Below are 27,480 nucleotides of genomic sequence, written 5' to 3'. Positions count from 1 at the left end.
TTATAGTAGGCACTTGACACATTTTTCTTTTGTAAAATATGATTGTCTATGATCTTATATTCGTCTGTATCAGAGTTCTGAAAATTAAAAATTACATCTAGATTTGGACTTTCCATGGTCAATCCTGTGGAGAAGTGAAGCCATACCATTAATAACTATTCTAATTAGGGAATGTATGTTTAGGAAGAAGTATTCTAAGAAATATGACCCTGTTAATAAGTAGGAATTTAATGCTGCTGCTCTTCTATTCTGATAGATACTGTATGGTCCAAAGAGTTAAATAATTTCTCATTAGGATTAAAGTTTACCAATAAAAATTCTAATATAATATACTAACTAATGCTTTACTTTTTTTTCAAGTAATCTTCCTTTTTGAGGCATCAACTGGAAAACCATTAGGTGACGGGAAGCTTCTTTCTCATAAGGTAATGGACATTAGCTATTTCTAAAGTTAATTAGCCACTATTTACTTCCTTTTTTAAATTTAATGTTTTCATTTTAAGGAAAATAAAACATAGAAATTAGTCTTATATTTAAATCTGGTATGCATTCTACATAGAGTATTTTGCCTAAAAAATGTCATAAAGACTAAGCACTAGTAAACTCTGTAATAGAAAACTAATTGCAAATTAATTGGATAAAAGAATCTGACTTACATGTCTATTTTTCAGGCTCTTTACTGCTTTTTAATAAAATGTCCCATCTTGATTAAACTTTTAGCACCTATCAGTATATAAAAATGTTTTTATATTTCTAAACATCTTGCAGTTTTCTCATTGACCTGTCCTTAGCCAGCATTTTCTTTAGGTTTTAACACTGTAGTTAAACTGGAAAAAAGTTCCATAGAAGTATGAAAAGACCCCAAATTGTGAATTGCTTATTGGTTTCTGATTTTTAGCATTAAAATAAACAAAGGATGGTGGCACCTGGGTGGCTCAGTCGGTTAAGTGTCCAACTTCAGCTCAGGTCATGATCTCACAGACTGTGAGTTCAAGCCCCACATTAGGCTCTGTGCTGACAACTCAGAGCCTGGAGCCTCCTTCAGATTCTGTGTCTCCCTCTCTCTCTGCCCCTACCCTGCTCGCACTCTGTCTCTCTCAAAATAAAATAAAGACATTAAAAAATTAAAATAAACAAAGGAGGGGCATCTGGGTGGCTCAGTTAGTTAAGCCTCCAACTTTGGCTCAGGTCATGATCCCACAATTTGTGAGTTGAAGCCTTACTTCGGGTTCTGTGCTGACAGCTCAGAGCCTGAAGCCTGCTTTAGATTTTGTGTCTCCCTCTTTCTCTGCCCCTCCCCCACTCATACTCTATCTCTCTTCTCTCAAAAATAAATAAACATGAAAAAAATTTTTAAATAAAGTAAATAAAGGAACACATTTTATTTATTCTAGTAAGAGATATATTTGGGTCTAAAGATGTTTCTAACTTTATTGTTCAATGCCACTAGTGAAGCCTGACTATATATTTTTTCTAATTTTTGTAATTATTAGTTTTAAATTTGAATAACAAATAAATTCAAAAGGTTTAGAAATGAAAAATTACAGAAAAGTATACAGTGAAAAAGTCTCCCTCCTACACCCCTTTTTGTCAATCCAATTCCATTTAATAATGGTAATTACCATTATTAAACTCCCTTTTCCTTTCAGAGATTTTTAGTGCATATACAAACAAAATTGATATATGTTTTTAACTCCTTTTTTACGAAAATGTAACATACAAGTCTGTACATTGCTTTTCTCACACAACACTATTTCTGGTGATCTTTCTATATCAATACATGAAGTGTTTTCTTAATCCTTTTCCCACAACCATACAGCGTAACATTTTATGGACGTATCTGAATTTATTCAACATGTGCTCAAATGATGGACATTTAAGGTACTATCATAACACCTTCAAAAAACAAAACAAATCCTAGCAAGTGTAAAAAAAAATTTTTTTTTAAAGTCTTAGCAAGTCTTAAGACATAGTAAGCAGTAAATAAATCCCTCTTGGATTTAGTTGAAATGAATCCACACTGAACCATTTCCAAGTTATAAAGAAATTCATTTCAGTAGCTAGTATAATAGTGTAATAGATTAACGTCATATGCCAGAAATACTTTGTTATGTGGACAAAAATACTAATCTTAAAGTCAGAAATCTGGACTTTAAATTCTAAATATGCTTGTTACCAGCTTTTTCTGAGCAAAATCACTTACTGGCTATGCATCTCAGTCTTTTTGTCCATAAAGTAAGTATGGTGATACCTATAGCACTAGGTTGTTTCCTGTTTCACAGGAAATAAATGTGAGAGAATCTATAAAATTTAAGTGTCTAAAACATGAGATATTTTCATAAATGTATTCTTATAAATCTTTAAAATATAGGCTCTTAGAGTACATTTTGTTATGGAACATAAATGTAATTAGTAGATCTCTCTTGTGATATTCAGACTTGCCTCACCCTTTCACTTTGTCTAGTAAAGGTGGGACAGGAGGACAAAAGTATTTCTCAGCTTCCAGAGTTTCAAAAATATATACATTATATTATAGTGTTTTAAGGGGCATCTTTCCCCTGTAAATTAAAAAAAAAGTAACTGTGCTTTAGCTTATGAATTAAATCAGTAGTTTAAAATTATTTATCAGGGACAGTTTATCATTCTAAGTAAGGGAGTGATATTTAATTGATCTTTAAATAAACACATTTTTATAATTAAATAATTTAAATGATCTGATATCAAGCACTAAAACTAATCCAATATTTTCATTTTTTCTAAATTTTAGAATGAAATTTTGGAAATTGCTCTGGATCAAAAAGGACTTACCAATGACAGAAAAATTGCCTTCATTGATAAAAATAGAGATCTCTATATCACCTCAGTGAAACGATTTGGGAAGGAAGAACAAATTATCAAACTTGGTAAAATAATTATAATACATTTAAATTTTTGATTGCTTGAATTAATCTCTGAATAATGCATTGAAAGAAAGACTTGCAAATTAAAAACATGATGGTTCTAGGTAAAATATTCAAATATTCCCATAAATTTTTAAGTGAATTTTTGCAAATGTTTCACCATTATACAATCAGAAAATAGAGTCATACCTACAAGAAATTAGATGGGGTCCTGTGTGTCAGTTGATTTTTAAAATATTTTAATACTTATTATAGTGGAACTAATCGTACATTAACATTCTTTTTAAAATAAGGAACAATGGTGCATACTTTGGCATGGAGTGATACATGCAATATCCTTTGTGGACTTCAGGATACTCGATTTACAGTGTGGTACTACCCCAATACAGTTTATGTCGACAGAGACATTTTGCCTAAAACATTATATGAAAGGGATGCAAGGTAACTGCATTTACTGTTGGAATTGTTTATAGTGATAAATAACTCTAAAGTGTCATGTTTTTGCCTTTAATGTCAATCCTGAAAGGTACCTTTCACTCTGCCAAATTGTTCAGCTAAAGCTAGCTTGATGAGATTTAAGTTTGGGGGTCAAGTTGAAAGTGTTGTATAATACTATTATATTTATTTGTTCCTTCTATGGATATAATTTTCCCTACATAAATATAATTTTCAAGCCTAATGTTTCAAGCCTAATGTAAAAAAACTCAGGTGTTTTTTTTTTTCAGTGTGGTTTAGTGATTTTAATATGGACATTTTAAAGATTTTTCAGTGGTACGTAACGTGTCAATCTTTCCTTTTTCAGATTATCATAAATTATTAATTATTGTCATACTTTCAGGAATTTATGTGTCTCTAGAATTGAATTTCTAAGTTAGTATTAAAGATAGAAAAGTATATAAGGTTACTGAAGAGTCTTTTTTTTAAATTTTATATGCTTCAGAAAATACATGTATATTCCTAAATTCTCTAGGAAATAGCAAGATCTCTCACTCTTGACAAAATAAGAATACAAAACTTCTCAACTCCAAAACTTAGCTTAACTTTCAAATCTATTTTGAGTTCATTTAATATTCAATTCACAACTTTAGCAAAACCAGAGAAGCATCATTTTAAAAGTATTTAAACTAATGAAGTTAGTCACTTTACTTCAAGTTCACCTCTTTTTATTATCAGAAAATAACCTTAGAATCAGCTTAATTTTCTATTCATTTATTTATTTTATTTTATTTTTTTAATTTTTTCTTCAACGTTTATTTATTTTTGGGACAGAGAGAGACAGAGCATGAACGGGGGAGGGGCAGATAGAGAGGGAGACACAGAATCGGAAACAGGCTCCAGGCTCTGAGCCATCAGCCCAGAGCCTCACGCGGGGCTCGAACTCCGGGACCGCGAGATCGTGACCTGGCTGAAGTCGGTCGCTTAACCGACTGCGCCACCCAGGCGCCCCAAATTTTCTATTCATTTATACTTTCAAAAACTGAAGCTGTTTTTTAATCATTTGTATAATTTACCTTAAGACTTAGGGAAAAAATTTTATTTCAAATGCTTTTAGGCATAGCTCCCAAATAATTTTTGCCACATTAAACTTTTATATTTTGCTCCAACTGGAGCAAGTTAGATTCAAATGTTTATTTAAATATATACATTCTCCCTGAAGTTAACTTTTTTGGGAGTGAATTTTAGAGATTTGGAGACTTTATATCTGTGTCAAGTGTAAACTCCCCTAATTAGTATATGAAAGATTTTGCTCAGAATATAAATTATACTTTGCTTTTTCCCAACAGTGAATTTAGTAAAAATCCCCATATTGTGAGTTTTGTTGGAAATCAGGTAACTATAAGAAGAGCTGATGGCTCACTGATTCACATCAGCATATCACCATATCCTGGTATTCTCCATGAATATGTAAGCAGTTCAAAATGGGAAGATGGTGTAAGACTTTGTCGTTTTGTTAAGGTACTTTATGTTATTTTAGATCCATGTTTGTGTATATATTGTGTATTTACACATATCTTTGTGTAGGATAAGAAATGGTAACAGCTGGGCACCTGGGTGGCTCAGTAGGTTAAGCATCAGACTTTAGCTCAGGTCATGATTTCATGGTTCATGAGTTTGAGCCCCACATTGGGATCTGCACTGACAGTGGGGAACCTGCCTGGGATTCTTTCTCTCTCCCTCTCTCTCTGCTCCTCCCCACTCACTCGCAATCTCTCTCTCTCTCTTTCTCAAAATAAATAAATAACCATTAAAAAAAAAGAAATGGTAACAGCTAAGGGCTGGAAAATTGCAAATGAGATCATGTCTTTTTTTTTTTTTTTTTTAATAAGTGAAGACATGAGCAACACAGGGGGGTAGATATTGCTGTGTGATTTACTCTTAAAGAAGCTATAATTTAAATGAGTAGTTTCTCTATACTGGCACATATAGAAATCTTCTCTGGAACTTTTTTTAAAAGAAGTCAGATTCCCAAGTTTTATCCCAAGAGAGCTTCCAATTTATTAGATCTGGAATGAACCCTGGGCATATTTTTAAAAATCCTCAGATGATTTGTACACCTAAGGTTAAGAACCTCTACTTTAATTTTTTTTTAAAGTTTGTTCATTTTTGAGAGATAGACAAAGCATGAGTGGGGAAGGGGCAGAGAGAGGGAGACACAGAATCTGAAGCAGGCTCCAGGCTCTGAGCTGTCAGCACAGAGCCCGACATGGGGCTTGAACTAACGAACTGTGAGATCATGACCTGAGCCGAAGTCGTATGCTCAACCCAACCGACTGAGCCACCCAGGTGCCCCTAGAACCTCTACTTTAGACCAGCATTTCCCACTTGGTTGAATCCACTTCGTTGAATCCAGTATTTTCCAAACATATTTGACCACAGAACTTTTTTTTAAATTTTTTTTTTTTTTACATTTTTATTTATTTTTGAGAGACAGAGAGAGACAGAGCACAAGGGGGAGGGTCAGAGAGAGAATGACACACAGAATCCGAAGCAGGTTCCAGGCTCCGAGCTGTCAGCACAGACCCCAAGGCGGGACCTGAACTCACAAACTGCAAAATCATGACCTGAGCTGAAGTTGGATGCTCAACCAACTGAGCCACTCAGGTGCCCCTGACCCCAGAACTTTTTAATTTTACATGGGTTAGCATTGCTTAAAATAATACTTTTAAAATGACCTTTAGATGCTTTCCCTTACAATGAGTCGTTGATAGAAATCTGCTGTAATAGCATTGTCTGAGAACCTCACTATTTCTCTGGCTCCTTGTAAGTTACATTCTTTGACCTCATCAGAAATACTGGAGGGTTTATAACCTTAAATTATCTTAAAAGTGTATCATAAGTTCAAAAATAAATCTTTGATAATTAGAAATGAAATTTTGTAATGATTTGTATTCAAAAGAAGTTCTCTGTGTTATTAATATATTTCAACAAAGTACCCACATGAAATTTCCACATGATTAATTTATTAAATTAGTTTTTTCAGTGCCATGCTCAACAATTTTTAATTTTTTCATTAAAATGTTAACTTTTATATATTTTAAGTCACTGTTTATTTTAAGGCAGTTCTGCTTCTAGTTGAAATAATTGTTCTCCTATTTCACTTTAGGAGCAAACCATGTGGGCTTGCCTAGCTGCTATGGCAGTTGCTAATAGAGATATGACTACCGCAGAAATAGCCTATGCAGCAATTGGTGAAGTAAATAATGTTTACTTACCTATATGTTTGCAGTTTTTCTTCCCTTTCTGTTACTCTACTTCATATATTTTTTCTTTTTTTAGATTGATAAGGTTCAGTACATCAATTCTATAAAAGATCTTCCATCTAAAGAATCAAAAATGGCTCACATACTAATGTTTAGTGGGAACATACAGGAGGCTGAAATGGTACTTCTTCAGGCTGGCCTTGTTTATCAAGCGATCCAGATCAATATTAATCTCTATAACTGGGAAAGGTAATAAAAATGTTCTTCACCAATTCTAAAACCCATTGATCTTAATGGTTTCTTCTATCTACCACTTGGTAAATTACGTTTTCCACTGTACTTAATAGTTTCCTAACATCACAGAAGAATTTATTCACATTTATATTTGTGAGTAGTTTGCCATTGAAGATTTATGCCTTTGCTAAACTTGTGATTGATTGAAGTTGAGGTGTGAAGAAGAAAAGAGAATCTAGGATGTCTTCCAATTTTCTGATTTCAATAACTCAGGTTGAATGAGTTATTCAATAACTAAGATTGAATTACTACCAATAGATGATGGTAGTAATATTGGCAGGTTTGGAAGGCAATATAGTGAGTTCAGTGTTAGGCATGTTGGATTTGAAATTTTGTGAAGAGATATGTGATAATAGTTGATTAATGAACCTGGAGCTCATGAGCAAGATTTGAACTAGAGATGTAGATTTAGCAGCCATTAGCCAAGTGGAGGGCAGTTGAAGAAAAAAGAATGGACACAATTGCTCAGGAAATGTGTGGAGTGAGAAGATATCAACTACGTTTATGGGTTGGGTGAAAGAAAAGAAATCTGTTGAAAGATTTGAATAAAGCAGTCAGACAGGCAGAGAGAAGAGCCATGAGAAATTTGTGTTGCTAAGGAAGAAAGGCCATCAGATTTGAAATGAGGAGTGCTCAGTAGTGGCCTTCTCCTCTACATGAGGCTTTGACACATTGCTTTCTGAGAGTGAGTGGCACACTGCTCTTTGCTGTGGCATATCAGGTATATCTCCTCATTCTCTCAGGTATTCATCTCTCAGGGAAGAGGCTGCAGTGCTTATACACACCTGAAGTTACTATGTTATAAAATTGGCATGCTGACTTTTTCAGGTTTGACATGTCTTTCATCACTTTTATCTATCTACCTCTACCCTACCATTTGTTAATAAGCAGATCCCAGTCATCATATCACTTTATTTATAAGTATTTCAGTATGTATCTCAAGGTTTTTAAAAATCTAACCACAATATCACAGTCACACTTTAAAGAATTAACAGTAATTCCTTTCGGTGTTCTTATTTCTCTGATCATCTCATAAATGTTTTGTTTTGTTTTATGGTTTGTTTGTTTGATTCAAGATCCAAAAAAATTTCCATACATTATGACTCCTAGATATGTTCTTTTCTTTTAATCTATAGGTTTTCCTATTTCTTATGTTTTCTTATAATTTTCCCACTACAGAAACTGGGCCTTTAGAGTTTCCTATAATCTGGATTTTGCTGATTGCATCTCTGTGGTGTCATTTGACACGTTCCTTTGCCGCTTGAATTAACCATAAATTGGTGTTGAATCTAGAAACTTGATTAGATTTAGGTTTAATATTTTTTTTCCCCTTTTGGGAACACCTCGTATCACAGAGGTAGTGTTGAATATATTTTCACAATGACTGGTTGTCTTTCTTTTTGTGATGTTAGCAGCCATTAATAATCATTGCCCAGATCCATTAATTAATTAAAATACTGGAAGGATAGAATTTAAGTATCAGATGACAAATATATTAGACTTCTTTTAAGATCCCTGAATTTCTATATTTGTTTAAATCCTTTAGAAGGGAGCACATTTCATTTTGTTAATATGTTTATTCCATTTGAGAAGCAGTCTTGCTGATTTGTGCTTCTGTTATTCATATTTGAATTTGAAAATTACCTGCAACCTAATAAGTTGCAGCCCTTGAAAAGTTGTAGGTAAGCAGGTCATCTACTTGATGTTCACTTTGGACATTTGGTAGTAATCTGTTCTCAAAAATGGAAGTTAAGAGAGATAGACACTAGAAACTTTATGTATTAATAAAAAACAATTTCTCTGTTTCTACCAGTTATATAAAGTGATTTTGCTTCATTAAAGTTATGTAAAAGATCATATTTTGAAGTTACAAAATCTTTTTATATAACTTCCTTCTATTTAAAATCAGGGAGGATACATGGATTTATTCCAGCCCCATAATCTAATGTCACATTTGTTTGGTTGCCAAATAACCATTTTAAAGCTAAAGACATGCTGTTCCCATAACCCTTATATAATTTGGAGTGAATTTCCTTCTCTGTGTGATAAAGAAACATTTCTTACCCAGTGTATGCTTTTAGAGAACATTTAAAATATAGAGATTTTAGAGAACATATAAAAAAACACATATAATTTGAATGTTTACCTTTAGCTATTGCTCTTCAATCAGATAATTAATACATATTTTATATAATGAAAATGACTATAATATAGATAATACTTAGCATCTAGTATCTAAATGTGGTATTAGACATTATATTTTATCCTTCATACATAATTAAATGTACTAATGTTCCATGACAATGATCTCTTTGGAGATAATTTTCTTTTTGAAAAGTCCCAACCGAAAAATGGTTACGTATTCCCCACTTGGAATACTTCTAGTTTTGTACAATCAAAAATTCCTTCCCCAGTCATGTTCAGTCATAAAAAAGGAATGGGAAATGGCATTTTTCAGGTGCCAGAGGACTGGTTCACCAGAGTCTCCACTCACACATCCACACTGGAGTCAGAGCCTTAGGGGTATATGGAGGGTGATATGGGAGAGGATTAGAAGGATTAAAACATCATGGGGCGCCTGGATGGCTCAGATCATTGAGCATCTGACTTCGGCTCAGGTCATGATTTTATGGCTGGTGAGTTCGAGCCCCGTGTCGGGCTCTGTGCTGACACCTCGGAGCCTGGAGCCTGCTTCAGATTCTGTGTCTCCCTCTCTCTCTGCGCCTCCCCTACTCGCACTCTGTCTCTCTCTCTCTCTCTCGAAAATAAATAAAAACATTTTAAAAATTAAAAAAAGAAGGATTAAAGCATCTTTACTTCTATTTCTCCTCTTTTGATACCCCATAAACTGGTTTTTGCCTTCTTGCATTTCACTTGTTTTTCTAAATTGCAGTACTTCTACATTCTTCTCTGTGTCCCTCTTTTTCTCTGAAAGACTTAAAGTCACAGAGGAATGAGGGAACTTTGTGAGGAGATTGTAATGGGTAGCAAATACTGATCCATGGATTTAGCAATATGTACATATACTTTTATAAGAAATCATTGTGCGGGGCACCTGGGTGGCGCAGTCGGTTAAGCGTCCGACTTCAGCCAGGTCACGATCTCGCGGTCCGTGAGTTCGAGCCCCGCGTCGGGCTCTGGGCTGATGGCTCAGAGCCTGGAGCCTGTTTCCGATTCTGTGTCTTCCTCTCTCTCTGCCCCTCCCCCGTTCATGCTCTGTCTCTCTCTGTCCCAAAAATAAATAAACGTTGAAAAAAAAAATTAAAAAAAAAAAAGAAATCATTGTGCTGAATTTTGGCATTATCATTTGTATTACACCTGACTTAAATTCATAACTTTTTATATTGTCTTAATATTTCTCTCGGTTTTCTATCAACTGTCAATTAATATACACAGCATATCTAAGATACTTAAAACAATTTTTTTTAGTGTTTATTTTTGAAGGAGAGAGCGACAGAGCATGAGCAGGGGAGGAGCAGAGAGAAAGGGAGACACTGAATTCAAAGTGGGCTCCAGGCTCTGAGCTGTCAGCACAGAGCCCGGACCTGAGCGGAAATCGGGCGTTTAACCAACTGAGCCACCCAGGCACCCCTAAAATACTTTTTAAAGTGACTATTTAGGTCAAACCAAAGCATGTTAAAAATGAAACATTTTCCTACTGAAGGGTCACATGTTGCAAAAATCTAGTCAGTAGTCAGTATTGTCTAAACAACGGATTTACAGTATTTGGCTCTGATACATAAATCATGACTGGCCTATTCAGAAGTCATATATCATATGAGAAAACAAGGGAACTTGAAAAAGGATATACTTTAGCTATTATGATGGCCATTTCCCATACTTTAAAACAAGATTATAGTGAACAGTGTAGGAGAGCTATACTATACTGGATTTTTCCTGACTCAACTCATACGAGTTATGCACAGGATCATGGGCTGAGATACTGTCCAAAACCTACATACACAAATAGGCCAAGAACTGAAGATTAATCTTTTCATTTCCCTCGAAATTATCAATACATAGATTTTATGTCTTTGGTATTGTACCACTGATTTTAGCAATTAATTTAGTTCTTGCCTGCTATTTAAATAAAATATTACCTTGAAAATAAGTTACATTGAAAGATATTAATTGGATTATAAAATTTAAATGGGTATTAACTTATTCTAAGAATCAAATGGCAAAAGATTTTGTCAGATTTTTATTATCCACAAATTTTAGTTTTATAATATTTTAAATTTGCTGTGTTATAACATAAAGGATATCAGTATTTATTTGAATATTGACCAGAATACATTCTAGACTGTAGATAAATAAATTCTGGAGCAGAATAAATTATAGACTTAAAAAAATTGTCAAGATAGTGGAACCACTTACACTGGGGGGGGGAGTTCATTCACTTGAATTTTATTATGATTTCAATTAATTTTTCAATGAACATTTACCATACATAGACTATGGTATACTCACCAAAGAGAAATGAAACCTAGATCTCCCTTCAGTTAATGTACAGGTTATGGAAGAAACAGATTCGTAAATAATTATAATATCTGTAAGCAGTGCTGTCATAATAGTATGCATAAAATGTCATGGAGCACAGATAAGATAATGGTCTTTTATTTCTACAAGGAGGGCTGGTCAGGGAGAAGAGATGATGTTTGATCTGGACCTTGAAGCATAAGTTGGAATTTGCAAGATGGATGAGGTAGGGAATGGTGTTCCATATTGAAGGATGAGTGGAAAGGGAACAACATAGACCATTTGTCTCACTCTGTTACCCCAAAACTCTAATTCAAGCAATGCTGATTATCTGTTTTGTCTCTCATTATAGGGCACTTGAATTGGCTGTAAAATATAAAACACACGTTGATACAGTTCTTGCTTACCGGCAAAAGTTTTTGGAGACATTTGGTAAACAGGAAACTAATAAACGGTATTTGCAGTATGCAGAAGGTGTAAGTATTATACAGTATTTTACAATAATGTATATGCTTTGTAAGTATATATAATATTCATCTTAATAAGACAAAATTGGAATAATTCATACCATAATCTCAAAATCACTTTTTGCCTTATGATATTATAGTCTTATTTTGACTATATAATTATATTACTGATTTTTTTCTGGAATCTTAAAGCCATGTTTTGATGAACTCAAATCTGTTTTCGTATTTAATTTGTATTAAGGTTGGGTGCTAATTGATATTTTTAGATAAACAATATAAATGGCTGGGATAAAGGTTTCTAACTCCTAAATTTTGTCTTCCACCAGCTGCCCCTTCTGCTCCAGGGGAAATATATAAGCACAGAGGGCATTGGCCAGAAAATGGATACTTTGTCACTTTGCAAAATTCTAGGGAGCTAGTTTGCACCTAGAGTGGAGCCTAGCCCAGGTAGACTTCACTGTCTAGAACCAAAGAAGGCTAAACCATTGCCTCTCAAATCCCTACCAGAATCTCAGGTTTCATCACTATAATTAGAAGAAAGTCATTCCAGTATGTATCAGCCCATGTGCATTTTGCCCAAATGCCTAGAGCAGGACTATTGTAGCTACCTGCTTAGATCCATCTAGGCTCAGGCTACAGAAAGAGAGTTCACCTCTAGCCATGCAGACCCAAGAGACTTACAGTCCCAAGACAGGGGCAACCTTCCTCCCACCTCTGTGAACCAGTTGATTTTCTCAGCCTTTTATTCATTTTATTAAAAAAATGTTTGAGTGCTCACTCTGGGCCAGGTATTATGCTGGATGCTGAGTCAGATATGGCTTCTGTTTTTGTGGAGCTTGTAGACTATGTGGGAGTGCTGCTCCTTGGAGATGGAATAAAATGGAATGTTCTGACCTGTCCTAAAGGGCAGAGTAAATTAGAGGAACCTTAGGAAGAGGAAAGAAGGTACCTACAATTTCTACTAAAGCCAACATTATACATTTATCATATGACTTGATAAACTCAGTCTTTCTCCTCTTATGTAGGGAAAAACAGTTCTTCCCTGCTCTGAGTCTTTCACCTGTAAGTCTTCTTTACTATTCACACAGAACACTTCACTTCTGGTCACCTAACATGTGGAGGTTTCCCCTCATGCCAACAAGCAGTCTCCAACACCAGCTGTGTGTTCTACAATTTAACTCAGCTCTGATACTGCCTAACTGGAGATAGTATCAGATTCCACAGGTAAAGGGCTCATTCCCACAAGATTGCCCTCACTCCTCATCGGATGCCAGTTACAAGCTCAGATTATCACCTGTGCTTCTGACTGACCAGCTATAGATCTGCAGTCCCAGTAACCCCTGCCTTAGGTTTCAGATGCAAGTCACAAGTCCAGGTTGTTACCTGTACTTCTGACTGACTTGCTATAAGTCAGAGGCTCCCATTCCCCCTTTCTGGTTTGGTTAGTTTGCTAGAGTGGCTCACAGAACTAAGGAAACATTTACTTATGTTTACCAGTTTATTAAGGGATATGATAAAGGGTACAGATGAATAGCCAGATGAAAAGATACTTAGGGCAAGGTCAGGGAAGGTCCTACCCTCAGGAGCTCCTGTCTCTTCAGAGTTGGGGTGTGTTACCCTCCCAGTGTGGATGTGTTCACCAGCCCAGGAGTTCTCTGAACCCTGTACTTTGCTATTTTATCGAGGCTTCATCCCATAGGCATGATCAGCCATTAACTCCATTTTCAACCTTTCTTCCTTCCCAAGGGAATGGGGGCAGGACTGAAAATTCCTAGCTTCTAATCATGACTTGGTCTTTCTGGTGATCAGCCCTCAACTGGAAGCCATCCAAGGACTCTCCCAGAGTTGTCTCTTTAAAACAAAAGATGCTTCTATCACTCAGAAAGCCCCGTGTCAGGAACTGAGGTCAAAGACCAAATATTAGAACAAAAGATGTTCCTAGTGCTGTTATCACTTAGGAAACTACAAGAGTTCTAGGAGTTCTTTGCCAGAAACTGGGAGCAGCGACCAATATATGTATTTTCTATTGCCTCACACCATATTTAGAATACTGAGTGTCATGATCTGCAGTTTTGGACTTCAGAACAGCTCTCAAGGTAGTAAAGCCTTTGAAACCATTCTTGGAGTTCTGCAGTGCAACTTCAGCATCTAGATCCAGGACAGACACAAGCTGTCTGTTTCTTGGTAGGAAGAGGTGTATTTTACAGATGCTCCACAGTCTATTTGTTTCATTTGAAGCTTCACTATTAAAAATGAATCCTCTAGGAGTTTGGGCTGTGAGAGCTTGCTCTACTACTGGGACAAACTCAGGGTCCCTGGGACCTCTGAGGCCTACACTCTAATCCACAGAATAGGACAGCAGCCATCACCCCTACAGTGCTAAGCAGCCTAGAGAATCACCAATCACCTGATCTTTTTGTCATGGTTTTGAAAATATGATGATATGTTAAAACTGAGCACCCATGTTAAATTTACTTTATGGCATAATTTTAAGCAGATACATACTACTCTGCTTCCTCTTCATCATCCTTGCCATCAATATATTTTTCAGTATTTTCACATTAGGTGCTTTGGAGGACATAGAAAATATAACTCTTCCCCACAAATTTATAATTATTGTAATTTATATTATAATTATTACATCACTATAATTAAAATTGTATTTTAGATAGTAAAAATTTAACATTTTTATCTTCTTTCTTATTATCTATGTATTCAACTGTTAACCAAAATGTAATACTTCAATCACAAGAGTGGCAAAAATTTTCAGAGATTTTTTTAATCCTGAAACTATATAGGTTACTTTGACTACCTATGGTCCTACATTCTAGTATCCTTTTTTTTCCTCATAAATGTAATTTGGAAGCTAACTAGAAATTATAAAGCAGTATTTTAAGATGAAAATTATTTTTTACTCAAAAATTTCCCACTATTTATCTACCTTAGTCAAAATTTTGATTATATAAACATTTTATTTGCTAAGTGTTAAGAGAGCATTTTTAAAAACTAAGAAATTTATTCTAGATATCTAGTGAATTCTGGTGGGTTCATAGTACATAATGTGGAAGCTTATACGAAGTCAAAAGTTTCATATATGTTTGTATTCATGAGCCCTGAAATGTTATTTGGGCATTTCTAGTTTAAAATATGGAAACCTGGGATTTATACAAGGTGGACTGTCTTCTAAGATCCCAACTAGAGTCATTGTACCTGGTCTACAACAGTAAATATTTGTAAAATAATTTGTAAGTCGGCCAATAAAATTCACTTGAGGAATATACAATCTACCAAATATATTGTGTACAAGAAGAAAAGTAGAAGAACCAAGAAATGTTTAAAACATTATTCTAGGAGAAAGAAAACAGTGGAAATATAAACAAACCAACAACTTGGGAACAGACTTTCAGAAAGTATAGAATTTTGAAGAAGATGCAGAAGAGCCAGCACTCTAGTTCAGACAAACCATGTTAGGCATAGCTACTACCTGAGCTCTTTTGCAGGTTTTAAGGCCTTGTAATCTTATGATTATATATCTATATATGTATCTATCTATATCTATATCTATATCTATATATGTATCTATATATGTATCTACATATATATCTATGTATCTATATGTCTCTACATATATATCTACATATATGTCTATATATGTATCTACATATATAGGTATCTACATCTATATCTATTATGTATCTACATATATATTGGTAGGTGATAGTTCATCTGGTAGGTAGTTACTTATTCATTCAATATTTATTGAGTACTTTCTGCAGACAATGTACTCCCCTTCTATTTCAAATAGAAAAGTAAATATGGCAGACACTGACCCCAGCTTTATGAAGCTTGTATTCAGTGGAAGCTATAGTTAATTATACAGTTGTTAATTTCAATTGTGATCATTGGCTTGAAGATGCTATAAAACTTGATGGGTGGGGTTGCCTCAGTTGGTCAAGCATCTGACTTCAGCTCGGGTCATGATCTCGCAGTTCAGAAGTTCAAGCCCCACATCAAGCTGTCTGTTGTCAGTGTGAAGTCTGCTTCAGATCCTTTGTTCCCCCCTCTCTCTTCTCACTCCCCGCTCACGTTCTCTCTCTCAAAAATAATAAATAAACATTAAAAAAAAACTTGATGTGTAGGGAACCTGATCTAGAGTGGTGGGGATTAGCAAAGACTTTCTAAGCAAGGCAAACAATATTTGAGCTGAACTCTAAAGAATAAATAGTAGAAGCTGACTGGATTTGGGGTGGGAGAGGAAGTGGGGGTGGGCATGTTCTAGGCAGAGAGAAAGCTCTTAAATGGGAAACAGTAAAGAACAAAAGGGAGATTAACTTGAGGGTTTCATAGGGCAAATTAAGGATTTTGGACTCTATGCTAAGACATATGTGAAGTCATTAAAAGGAGGTAACATGATTGCTTTTCCCTTTTAAAATCCTGATTCCTCAAAATAAATGGAAACTAAAGAGTTTTCCACAAAATTATCTTGAGTAGGGTTTTATCAGTGTTAAAGGATATATATGATAATAAGACCAAATGTGTGAGGTCTTGAAAGAATGGGAAGGAGTCCCTAGTAACTGCTCTGGATCCTGGGTACTGAGTAGTTGGAATATTGGTTGGGAACAGACATTGGAGGGTCTTAATACCATGTTAAGAGAATAGACTTCATAATGCAGGCAATGGGAAGGCTTGGAGGTTTGCAATCAAGAGAATGATTTGAAAGATACCTTTTGGTGTAGAAGATGGATCAGAGGTAAGGGTGGTGACTAGGAGATCAGTTAGGAGATTACTATAATAGTTTCACCAGGAGATGGTTGGGGTGGTAGTTAGGTTGGTTAGGCAAGACATTTGAGAACAACTTCAACATTTCTGGTGTGGTTGACTGGTAGATGGAGAGGGATGCCATTAATCTAGATAAGGAACAGTGAGAATATACAAGTTTTAGACCTTTTGAGTTTGAATACATGAAAATATACATTTTTTTTTGTTTGAAGTCCCTGTGGGATATCCAGATGGAGATATCTAATAGGCAATTGGAAATATAATTGTGAACATTGAAGGATACTGACAAAGAGGAATCAGGGCATGATAAATAAATTTATGGTCATGACCATGTAGGCATAGTTGAAAGTATGAAAGTTGATGTCATCTCCTAGGAAAGTATAAAAAAAGTTGTGGTTGGAATCCTGGTGAATACAAATACTAACAGCTAAGAGGTTACCTAGGGAGGGGTACCTGGGTGGCTCAGTTGGTTGAGCGTCCAACTCTTGATTACGGCTCGTCCCCTCCATGCTGAGAGTGGAGCCTGCTTGAAATTCTCTCTCTCTCCCTCTGTCCCTCACCCTCTACCCTCCTCCCCCACTCACATGCACACATGCTCTCTCTCTCAAATAAATTTTTTAAAAATTAAGTAAAACAAAGTATAAATTACTTAAAAAAAAAAGAGGTTGTCTAGGGAAAAGAAACAGGAGGAAAAAAAGACTGAGAACATGGAGAAAGGAGAGCACAAACCAGAAGAGAATGGTATTATATAGTCAGAGATTTTTCAAAGAACTTTGGTCAGCAAGATCTAGGGAATGCTTCTACATCAGGACCTTTTCCTTCCTTTTGTCAGTGTGCTCTTCCTCAGATATTCCCATGGACTCACTAATCTCCTTTAGGTCTTCACGTCAAATTCTCAGGGACATCTTTTCCTACCACTCTGTTTAAAATACAACACCCCCTTCCCCCAACTCCACTCCTGGCACTCAGTATTTCCTTTCCCTGTTTCCAAAACTCTTACCACTTCTCACATTTTATATATTTTTAGGGGCACCTGAGTGGCTCAGTCAGTTAAGCCCCCAACTTCAGCCCAGGTCATGATCTCGCGGTTTGTGAGTTCAAGCCCCACGTCAGGCTTTTAAAGGGGCGCCTGGGGGGCTCAGTTGGTTGAGCATCTGACTTCAGCTCAGGTCATGATCTCATGGTTCATGAGTTTGAGCCCCGCATCGGGCTGTGTGCTGACAGCTCAGAGCCTGGAGCCTGCTTCCAATTCTGTGTCTCCCTCTCTCTCTCTGCCCCTCCCCTGCTCACGCTCTGTCTCCATCTCTTTCAAAAATAAATGAACATTAAAAAAATTAAAAAAAGAATGCAACACCCCCTTCCCCCAACTCCACCCCTGGCACTCAGTATTTCCTTTCGCTGTTTCCAAAACTCTTACCACTTCTCACATTTTATATATTTTTATATCTTCCACTATTATTTGTCTTTGCTTATCTTTCTATGAAGACTGATTTTTATCAATTAATTCACTGCTGAAGCCTTCCACCTAGAACAATCCTTGGCATATAGTAAGCACTAAATACTTATTGAATGAGTAATCGAATCATATGTAGGATGAGGAATGAAAACACTTGATGGTGGCTTTAGTGAAAAGTTCATGAAGTGTGGTAGGAGCACAGTCACATTATCGTGTTCTGAGGACAAAATGAGAGTCAGGAATGAGAAGAAGAACGAGGGTGGTAGTTTGCAGGGAGACAGAATTGAGGGGGAAGGATGATGAGCAGCAGCCAGTGTAGCAAGGAAATTGAAAATGTGAGTAATATAACTGAAGGCAGATGTCCCAGGGGAGTGGAAGAAGATGGGATCAGGGATGTATGTGAAGAGGTCGGCCTGAGACAGAAGGGAAAGAGAGATGAATACAAATGTAGGTAAATTTGTGTGAAGAAGGAGATTAAGCAAATTCATGTCTGATGACCACTGTATTCTCTGGAAAGCCATTTGGTATGATTTTGAAATTACTTCTATGTGAATAAGAAGAATTTACCAGGGACTAGAATAAGAAGTGCCAAATAGTACTAACACACCCTATAATAGGAAAAGATGTGTCTTGGTGTAGAGATCAGTCACTTGAAAGCTGTCATGATGAGTACATCCTTATCTAAAACCCACTAGTAAAAGTATTCTAGTCCAAGAACTAAATTAGCAGTAGAACACTGTTCTAAAACTGGATAAATGCCAAAGTGAAAGTGAAGCATTCATTTTCAATAGGATAACTATCAACTGGCTCCCTCATTTGTACTCTAACAAGTGATAGAATAGATGGCATCAATTTACTTGATGGACTTCTGGTACAACAGAGCAACAGTTGCTCAGTGTACGGTCAATATATGGTTTTATTGTGATTGATCTGAGAAACATATGTAAGTCAATTTAAGGCTGGAAGAAGGCCAAGGCATTTATCAAGTTTTGTCTTTCTCTTTGCAAATGTTTTGTTAGACATAGAGTGTTTTGCCATTTAAAAATATCAAGTTCTGGCCTGATTGAAAAATGGGTCTTTCAAATAGTCTTAACATTTGCTCTGCCTTTCAGTGAGCGGTCACTTGCATCTTACCACAGACATTCATCTTCTATGAGTGAGAGGGATTCTTTTAATTCATCCATTTTATATATTATAGACTAGTATATGGAATTATCTCTTTTTTAAAGTGGCCAAAATATCCACAAATTACCATGCAGAAATTTAGATGAAAGATATTGAAATAAAAAAGAACCAATACTTTATCAACTTCCAGCATAAAAGAGGCACAAAGCCCTGATAAGGTTAAACTTATCTCCCAGTTACTTAAAATAAATCTGCTCAGGCATGCAAGTAGTACCTAAGTCTGGTTTAATGCTACTTATTTCACTCAACTCCCCTATATGAAGATGAAAACCTATTCACTTTTGGCTCAGTCTCAGGGGTTGGGGCTTATTTCATTGTAAATCGGAATTAGGTTAATCTAGGACCCAATTTTTCTGTACCTTGCCTGGGACAACACACATTCCTAAAGTAGTCATCTCCAAATTTTTCTAAACAATAGAATGCTTTTTCCTAAAGAAATTGTTCACAGATGTCAGGGCAGAGTCCATAGCTAACAGCAAGTATAATCAGCTTAGGGGAAAGGCAGGGTAGAAGGCATGGCTGGAAAAATGGCCCCATGTCAGTGGGGCATGTGACTTGATCTCCCGGTTTTGAGTCTGAGCCCCACGTTGGGCATAGAGATTAAAAAAAATGGAAACATAAAAATGGTACTTTTCAGTGATTGTTTTTACATGTCCCCCAGCCTTGATTATGCACTGCACTTTCTTTAATATCTTTTTGTTGTTGTCTAAACCATCACCATGTCTGTATTACTTTAATAGTTGTTGTAAAGGAGTCCCTTTTTCAGAGTATGCTCAGGAGAAGCAAACGCTCCCCTATTCTTACTCATACCTAGGCTCTAATGGAAACCTCAGTGAAAAAAAAAAAGGTAAAATGCTAACCCATTTGAAACATGGCCTCATGGCTAGGGCCCTGTCCTTTTTTCCTCTTGTTTGGAGGAGAACAGTCCACCTTCTCCCCCTGTCCCTGAGGCACCTATGCAGAATCTGAAGGCTCCATGAGACTATTTAGATGTAGTTTTATCACCAGCTACAACTAGATTTTGGTGTTTTGAATCATGATGAGAATCTTTCCTTTTAATTGTGGTAATTGTTTTGTTTGGTCTTATTCTTAAAGGTATTTTTTATTTAAGCATTATTTCTTTTTTTTTTTTAACATTTGTTTATTTTTGAAAGACAGAGAGAGACAGAGAGTGAGTGGGAGAAGGGGAGAGAGAGGGAGGGAGACACAGAATCTGAAGCAGGCTCCAGGCTCTGAGCTGTCAGCACAGAGCCCGATGCGGGGCTCGAACCCACGAACCTGGAAACCATGACCTGCGCCGAAGTCGGATGCTTAACCAACTGAGCCATCCAGGCGCCCCTTAACTTGTCTTTCATGCTCTCTTTTTTCTCTAGTGATTTAGAAGCCATCATTCTATTTTTTGTTTACTCTTGGTTACCTTGGATTAAGCAAAACTGTGTTATACTATATCAGTATTTTTCTTCTTTTCTTCTTTTGCAGCTCCAAATAGATTGGGAGAAAATCAAAGCCAAAATTGAGATGGAAATTACCAAAGAACGAGAGCAATCATCAAGCAGCCAGTCCAGCAAGCATATAGGTCTAAAGCACTAATCCTTGCTTACCATTAAGAAATTTTACCTTTTGAAACATTCTGATTAACCAAGGATAATTGTATTTTTATTGCTAAAGAAAAAGGCAGAATCTTTAAGTATAAGTACTTGCTGTGTATTTACCACTAAAAATACATTCAGAAAGACTAAGCACAAAATAATTGATGCAGTTTCATCTTTTATATAGTTTAGTCCAATAATTAGCAAAATATTCTCATATACTTATGATACACCTATGTAGTATTGCTTACATTCCAGTTTTTGTCCATTATTTTATCCCTGAATCATCAGCATGAACAAATATTAATGCTCATAATAAAACATTGGACCCTTTAAAATGTATGATAGCATTAATTTTTATTTGACCACTAAATCATAAGATGTTCCAAAAGTTTACTTATGCAACAAAAATACATGAGGATGGGTTTATGAAAATGTATAAGAGTACATACATTTGTACATCAGTATTCATAGGATTATTAACAGTAGCAAAAAGGACAAAAAAAAAGATGTCTATCAACAGATGAACGGATAAACAAAATATGGTATATACATACAGTGGAATATTATTCAGCCTTTAAAGGGAAAGGAATTTTGATGCATGCTACAACATGGATGAACCTTGAAAATAATGCTAACTGAAATAACCCAGACTACTGATTGATCCCACTTATATGAGGTACCTAAAATAGGGAAGTTCGTTGAGACAGAAAGGAGAATAGTGGTTGCCAGGCATTGGAGGGAGGTGGATATGGGGCATTCTTGTTTAATGAGTACAGAATTCCTGTTTGGGATGAATGAGTTCTGGAAATGGACAGTGGCGATTATCGCACAGCATTGTGAATATACTTAATACCACCGAATGGTACAGTTAAAAATGGTTAAAATGGTAAGTTATATATATATCTGCACCATAATTTTAGAAATATATCTAGAATGGACAAGAAATATTTTTCTCATTACTCTCCTGACTTGAGAATGTTCACTCACTAGGGTCCTGGAGTCTGAATTTGTGACAATCTCCTTAAATGATAAACCTGTTTGACTACTTCCAGTATGTCCTAAAATATTGCCACAGAAGCTTTTGAACATGAACCCAAATACTCCTTAGAAAGTCCTCCATAATGTAAATTTTGGAGAGGCATATTATAGAGTGGGTATATGCATATTCACTGGAAAATGATTACCTCTCTCATTTTCATTTTAATTAATGTATATTTATTTTATGAAAATGTTCTTGTCTTTTCAACATATTTCTTTGCTTTTCTGGAATGTTGAAATATTCTGTTCTTCAGATGCTGGGTACAAGAGTGAGTTTAGTTTGTGAAATATGATTGAGCAGTTTACTTATAAGTTGTACTTATTTATTAATGTTTTCTATATAATGTTATATTTCAATAAACAGTTTAAAAAGAAAAAATGATTAAAAGGGTAAATTTTATATCATATTTATTTTACTACAGTTTTAATAGTTAAAAAATATTATGAAAAATGTCTGCATTCTAACAATTCGGATATTAACAAGGTGTTCTACAATTCAATTCTGATACTACCCAGAGTTAGTGTCAGGTCCCACAAGTTAGAGGACAGCATTCCCAATTAGACTGTTCTTATTTCAATTGTCAGCCACATGCGGGGGCCCCAGGATACCCACACTTCTGAGTTGGCAGCAAATTTGGGGGTTTCTACCATGCCCCCTTTGGGCTTGGTACTTCGAATGACTCACTGAAATGCTTTACTTTTAATTATAGTTTTATTATAAAAGATATAACTCAGGAGCAGCCAAGCAGAAGAGATGCATAAAGTCTAGGAGAAAAGTGAGGTCTGGGAGGGGTGGGGGATGGGGTTGGGGCATAGAGTTTTTCATTATGCCTTCTCTTTGTAGAGAGAAGAGAATCTAGGACCGTCATCCTCCCAGAACATTGATGTGTTCACCAATCGGGAAGCTCTTGTAGGACTTGCTGTTCTGGATTTCTTATCAGGGTTTTATTACATACGTGCAATTAATTAAATCACTGCCCATGTGATTGAAATCTTCCTCTCCCTGGAGGTCAGGTGGTTGAAAGTTTTAGCACTCTAACTATGTGGTTTTTCTGCTGACCGGTCCTCATCCTGAAGCTATCTAGCTTCCATAACACAGACATACAAAGACACACACACACACACACACACACACACACACACACACAGTCACCTAATTAGCATAAAAAAGGTGCTATCACTCAGGAAATTCCAAAGATTTTGAAAGCTCTGTACCACCCACCCCCTACACACCCCACCTCAGACCAGATATATTCAGACCATCCCCTGCTCTTTGACCATAGGATCTTCTATGGCAAAGGTACATACCTAACTGAGCATAAAAAATGTAGCAACATTTAGAGGAATCAATGTGGGGTAAGGATAGGGAGCTATTGATCAAGTTCCCAGTATGGTTATCTGTATCAGTATTATCTTCCCAACAATCCAAGTGGGTTATAGCATATCACATTATGATAGACATAAACTGAAAAATAAGAGCCAAAAGATTCTGGCACATTACTAGAATCCAATGCCGTCTCTAATAATTAGTCCAATAATCATCATATACAATGATCATAATGTCTCTCAGAGTGAGGGCACTTAGGTTTACAGGCTTCATTCCATGTGGTCTTGTCAAGTTCCAAAAGCAGGAGTGGTCTGAGCTTCACACTTTCAGGTATTTGTTATAATTGAGTTAAGAGACAATATCTCTTGCTCTAGCTTCTTTCCAAGCATTAATATTAGAAACACATTTTATTCACACTGCACAACACATTTATTCATACCTTTATTCTTAGCCACTATTCCTCCTCTCCATTTATACCCAAACCTTTTCACCTTTGGAAGGGACCTTAGGTTCAGCTAGACAGTACAAGTCTAGCAAAGGCCTCCCCTGTAGTCTACTCCCATTCATATAGGGTAGGGTTATACAGGTACAGGACTAGTGGGCTATTTCTACCAATAGGCAATATAACTGGATTCATTAGCCCCAATGTTGCCAGATAGAGTGAAAGGACAGCTCACCCATCAGGCCCTTGGGAATTCTGATATAAATATTTTTAAACAATTTGTTCCTTAGGAATCATTCCTGCTTCCAGCAATATAGTTGCAGCCTTGGCCCAGGGACCACTGTATGAGGTAGGAAAAAGAAAGTTAAGTGTGATAATGGGAAAGGAAAAAAAAAGTATAGTTGTCATACCAGCATCCTCCCCCTATCTCCCCCTTCCCCATTTGGACAACCAGTGTTTCAATTGCCTGCTCTAATACTTTACCAAAGTATTACTCTGAGGAAGATACCGTCGTCCTCCCTTATCTGCGGTGTTGATTTCCAGTTTTAGCTAACCATGGTCAACTATGGTCCAGAAGCAGGTATTCCTCCTTCTGACCTACTGTCAGGTCAATAGTAGCCTAACACTAATGTCACAATGCCTATGTCATTCACCTCACTTTATCTCATCATGGAGGCATTTTATCATCTCACATTATCACAAGAAGAAGGGTGAGTACAGCACAATAAGATGTTTGAGAGAGAGAGAGACCACATTCACATAACTTTTATTATAGTGTATTCTTATAATTCTATTTCCTTAGTAGTTATTGTTAATCCCTTACTGTGCTTCATTTATAAATTAAACTTTATCATAGGGATGTAGGTATAGGAAAGAACATAGTATATTTAGGGTTTGGTACTTATCACACTTTCAGGTATGCATTGAGGGTCTCAGAACATACCCCTGCGGATAAAGGCAGACTACTATATCTCTCTGCCTATTGTTGGATATGATGGACTGTAAAGTGTGTTCCTTAGTCTGAAGAACTGTGATTCAGTGGTCCAAATCTGTGCAATATCTTCCGCTCCACTTCTTTTATAGTACTCTGAGCATTTGCATCTACCACTGGGTCAGCAAAGCACAACCCAGAGTCAGTGTCTATTTCTGTCAGGACCCACTTGTAGCCCTCCAGGGTTACAGGCATCAGTCTGATCAGTGTGACTCGTCAGCTATGTATCAGGGCTGTCCCCCACTCCCCAGGAATCTTCCCCATAGCCATCTGCAGCCTCTAAATCTCTCTTGTTGGCAGACAAAACAGTTCTTGTTGTCATTTTGTGCCTCAGAGGGTACAAAAGGAATATGTCTAGATTTGGCCCATCCCTGCATTGTTTCAGTCCACTCCCTTCATTAACCCAAGTGGCTAACCTCAAGTGAGCACACCAGGGTATCTGCTCATTGATTCTAATCATCTTCTGATGCTGGAAGGGGGTTCTTCTGATGGGCACTGACGTGGCCCACTTTAATGCACCCTTCAGATTCCCATAGTGATTTCCATGGGGCCATGCCCAGTAAGGGCACCCCCCTTTATAGGCTAACCTTCCATTGCCCTTTTGACTGACCATAAGGGTAAACAGCATGCAGTGCAGCTCACCAACCCCATTTGTTTTACCTTTTTTAGTCAGAGTGGTGGCCTTCCAAACAGCATATTGTGTGTTCATGATGAAACTGCCGTCTATCAGCCGAGCAGCTATTTGTTAGTCAGTTGAGAGCTGTTCACAGGGCACCGTTCAAGTGATGATTGAATCCTGCAGCTCTTCACATGGCTCCAGAGTCATTCCTGGGGAAAAGAGTCCACCTGCTCAGGAATATGCTGTGTAACTCCGTGCATTCCCCTGCTGGTGTGTTCCTGCACAAACCATTTCCATTTTGTTATAGAACTCTTCTGGGCACTGCCTTCCTCATTAGAGTGTTTGTCTGATATCACCCAAGACATCCTGGATATTTCAGGTTTCAGGATTATTTTATGTTCTTCATTCAGAGGCAGTTTCAATTAGTGTCTCATAGCAAGCTAGTAATTGCTCCTCCAAATGGAAATTCTCTAGTTCAAAATCCCAGTAGTCATGTCTGGGAGGTGCTTACGGGCTTTTGTGATAAGGCATAGTTTACATTCCACATGTGGCTATTATGTGGAGGATTTGTCCCTAACAGCACCCTAGCTTCTGTTCTATATTACATGGGCCTGGCCAATCTTATTCATTCCCATTTTACATGTTTAATGAATATGGCTTGAAGGAAGGATGTACATGCCTTCTGTTTTATAATGCTAGGTAATTTTCCCCAGACACAATATCCATTCCCATAATTCATTCAGATAAGAGTCATAACCACTTCACATAAAGCTTGTTCCAATATATCAGTTTTTGTCCAGATTGTCACCTTAATCCCATCAACTCTTGCATTTCTCTGCCCTCTCCTCATGGAATCTGGTCACATCATTCTCCCAGCATATCAGTGTGTTCACCAACTGGGAGGATTCTCCCAGTGTCAATGTCCCAGGGTTTGTTTGTTTGTTTGTTTGTTTGTTTGTTTGTTTGTTTAAAAAGGGATTCATTACACAGGCATGCTTAATAAAATCACTGGTCTTGTGATTAATATCCAGGCTTCATCCTCTCCCTGGAGGCCAGGTGGCTGGAAGATCTAGTCCTCTAATCACCTGGCTGGTTTTTCTGGTGACCAGCACCCACCCTGGAGCTATCGAGGGGCTTCTAGAGTCACTTTATTAGCATAACACACTTCCATCTCTCAGGAAATTCCAAGGGCTTTGGAAGTTTTGTGCCAGAAGTGGGGGGACAAAGACCAGAGATATTCTTTTATTAAATCACAATATAACTTTCAGTTATATGTTCTTTGGTCTTATGCTTCAAAAAATATCTATTGTAGAAGTTTCTTGTTTGGTTTAAACTAATAATTTCATACATTTTGGGTGGCTTGATCTAATTTAGTGTTTTTTTATGTATGTATAAGTATTTTGTATATTTCATAAACATTAAAGAAGATTGTTTATGCAGAATACCTGGGGTCTGGCCCTGTTACAGATGAATGGTATTTTGAGGGCATTATGATCCCTCCAAAAATGCTTTGGTACAGAGAGTATGGTATGTAATATGGAACATAAGTTATAACAAAAAGTAAGCAAGTTTTAAAGCAAGCATATTTTAGAAAATGGATTACCATAGCAAACAGTTACCATGAGTATATCTTCAAACATTTTGTACATATAGAAAATATATTCATTTCTGAAAATGTATGCTACATAAATTCTGTTTAGATAAATACCTCAATCATATTTTCCTTGTAAATTCTTACACTGAAAAAAAATCAGAATTTACAAGGTATACAGCATAAAAAGGTAATATCCATAATAAAAATATACGTATTTCTATTTGTTCTGCAGATTTGTTGATCTGTAGATAGAATTGTGGCAGAATCACTTGTAGAATTTCTGTAAAGACCATCTGCAGAAGCCAAAGACAAGGTGATGAAAGCAACTCTTTCAAAAAGACCAGTCTTGGGGCACCTGGGTGCCTCAGTCGGTTAAGTGTCCAACTTCGGCCCAAGTCATGATCTCCAGGTTCGTGGGTTCAAGCCCTGTGTCAGGCATTGTGCTGACAACTCAGGGGCTGGAGTCTGCTTCGGATTCTGTGTCTCCTTCTCTCTCTGTCCCTTCCCTGCTCACGCTCTGTCTCTCTCAAAAATAGCCATTAAAAAAATAAAAAAATAAAAGACCCATCTTTACCTTCTCCTTGCCCACAGCGTGTATATTATCAGTATCTCCTGC

General features: G+C 36.5%; 1 protein-coding gene across 4 annotated transcripts in view; it reads left to right on the top strand.

Annotated features, from left to right (window-relative positions):
• The window catches only part of IFT80 (intraflagellar transport 80), a 136,524-nt gene extending 115,332 nt beyond the window's left edge, over positions 1 to 21,192 (top strand). For all 4 annotated transcript variants that reach the window (XM_040480623.1, XM_040480621.1, XM_040480620.1 and 1 more), the window contains 8 exons: positions 361 to 425; positions 2,768 to 2,903; positions 3,194 to 3,341; positions 4,685 to 4,856; positions 6,505 to 6,594; positions 6,678 to 6,850; positions 11,727 to 11,850; positions 20,741 to 21,192. In XM_040480623.1, the coding sequence (XP_040336557.1) occupies positions 361 to 425; positions 2,768 to 2,903; positions 3,194 to 3,341; positions 4,685 to 4,856; positions 6,505 to 6,594; positions 6,678 to 6,850; positions 11,727 to 11,850; positions 20,741 to 20,851 (1,019 nt within the window). In that variant the 3' untranslated portion in view covers positions 20,852 to 21,192. The remainder of the gene's footprint in view (positions 1 to 360; positions 426 to 2,767; positions 2,904 to 3,193; positions 3,342 to 4,684; positions 4,857 to 6,504; positions 6,595 to 6,677; positions 6,851 to 11,726; positions 11,851 to 20,740) is intronic.
• Positions 21,193 to 27,480: the final 6,288 nt, after the last annotated feature.

This window comes from Herpailurus yagouaroundi, unplaced genomic scaffold (assembly GCF_014898765.1).
Source record: "Herpailurus yagouaroundi ecotype Mexico unplaced genomic scaffold, PumYag 159, whole genome shotgun sequence".
NCBI classification, from domain to species: Eukaryota; Metazoa; Chordata; class Mammalia; order Carnivora; family Felidae; genus Herpailurus; species Herpailurus yagouaroundi.
Note: the sequence above shows the minus strand (reverse complement) of the source record. Positions and strands in the feature narration are given on the sequence as shown.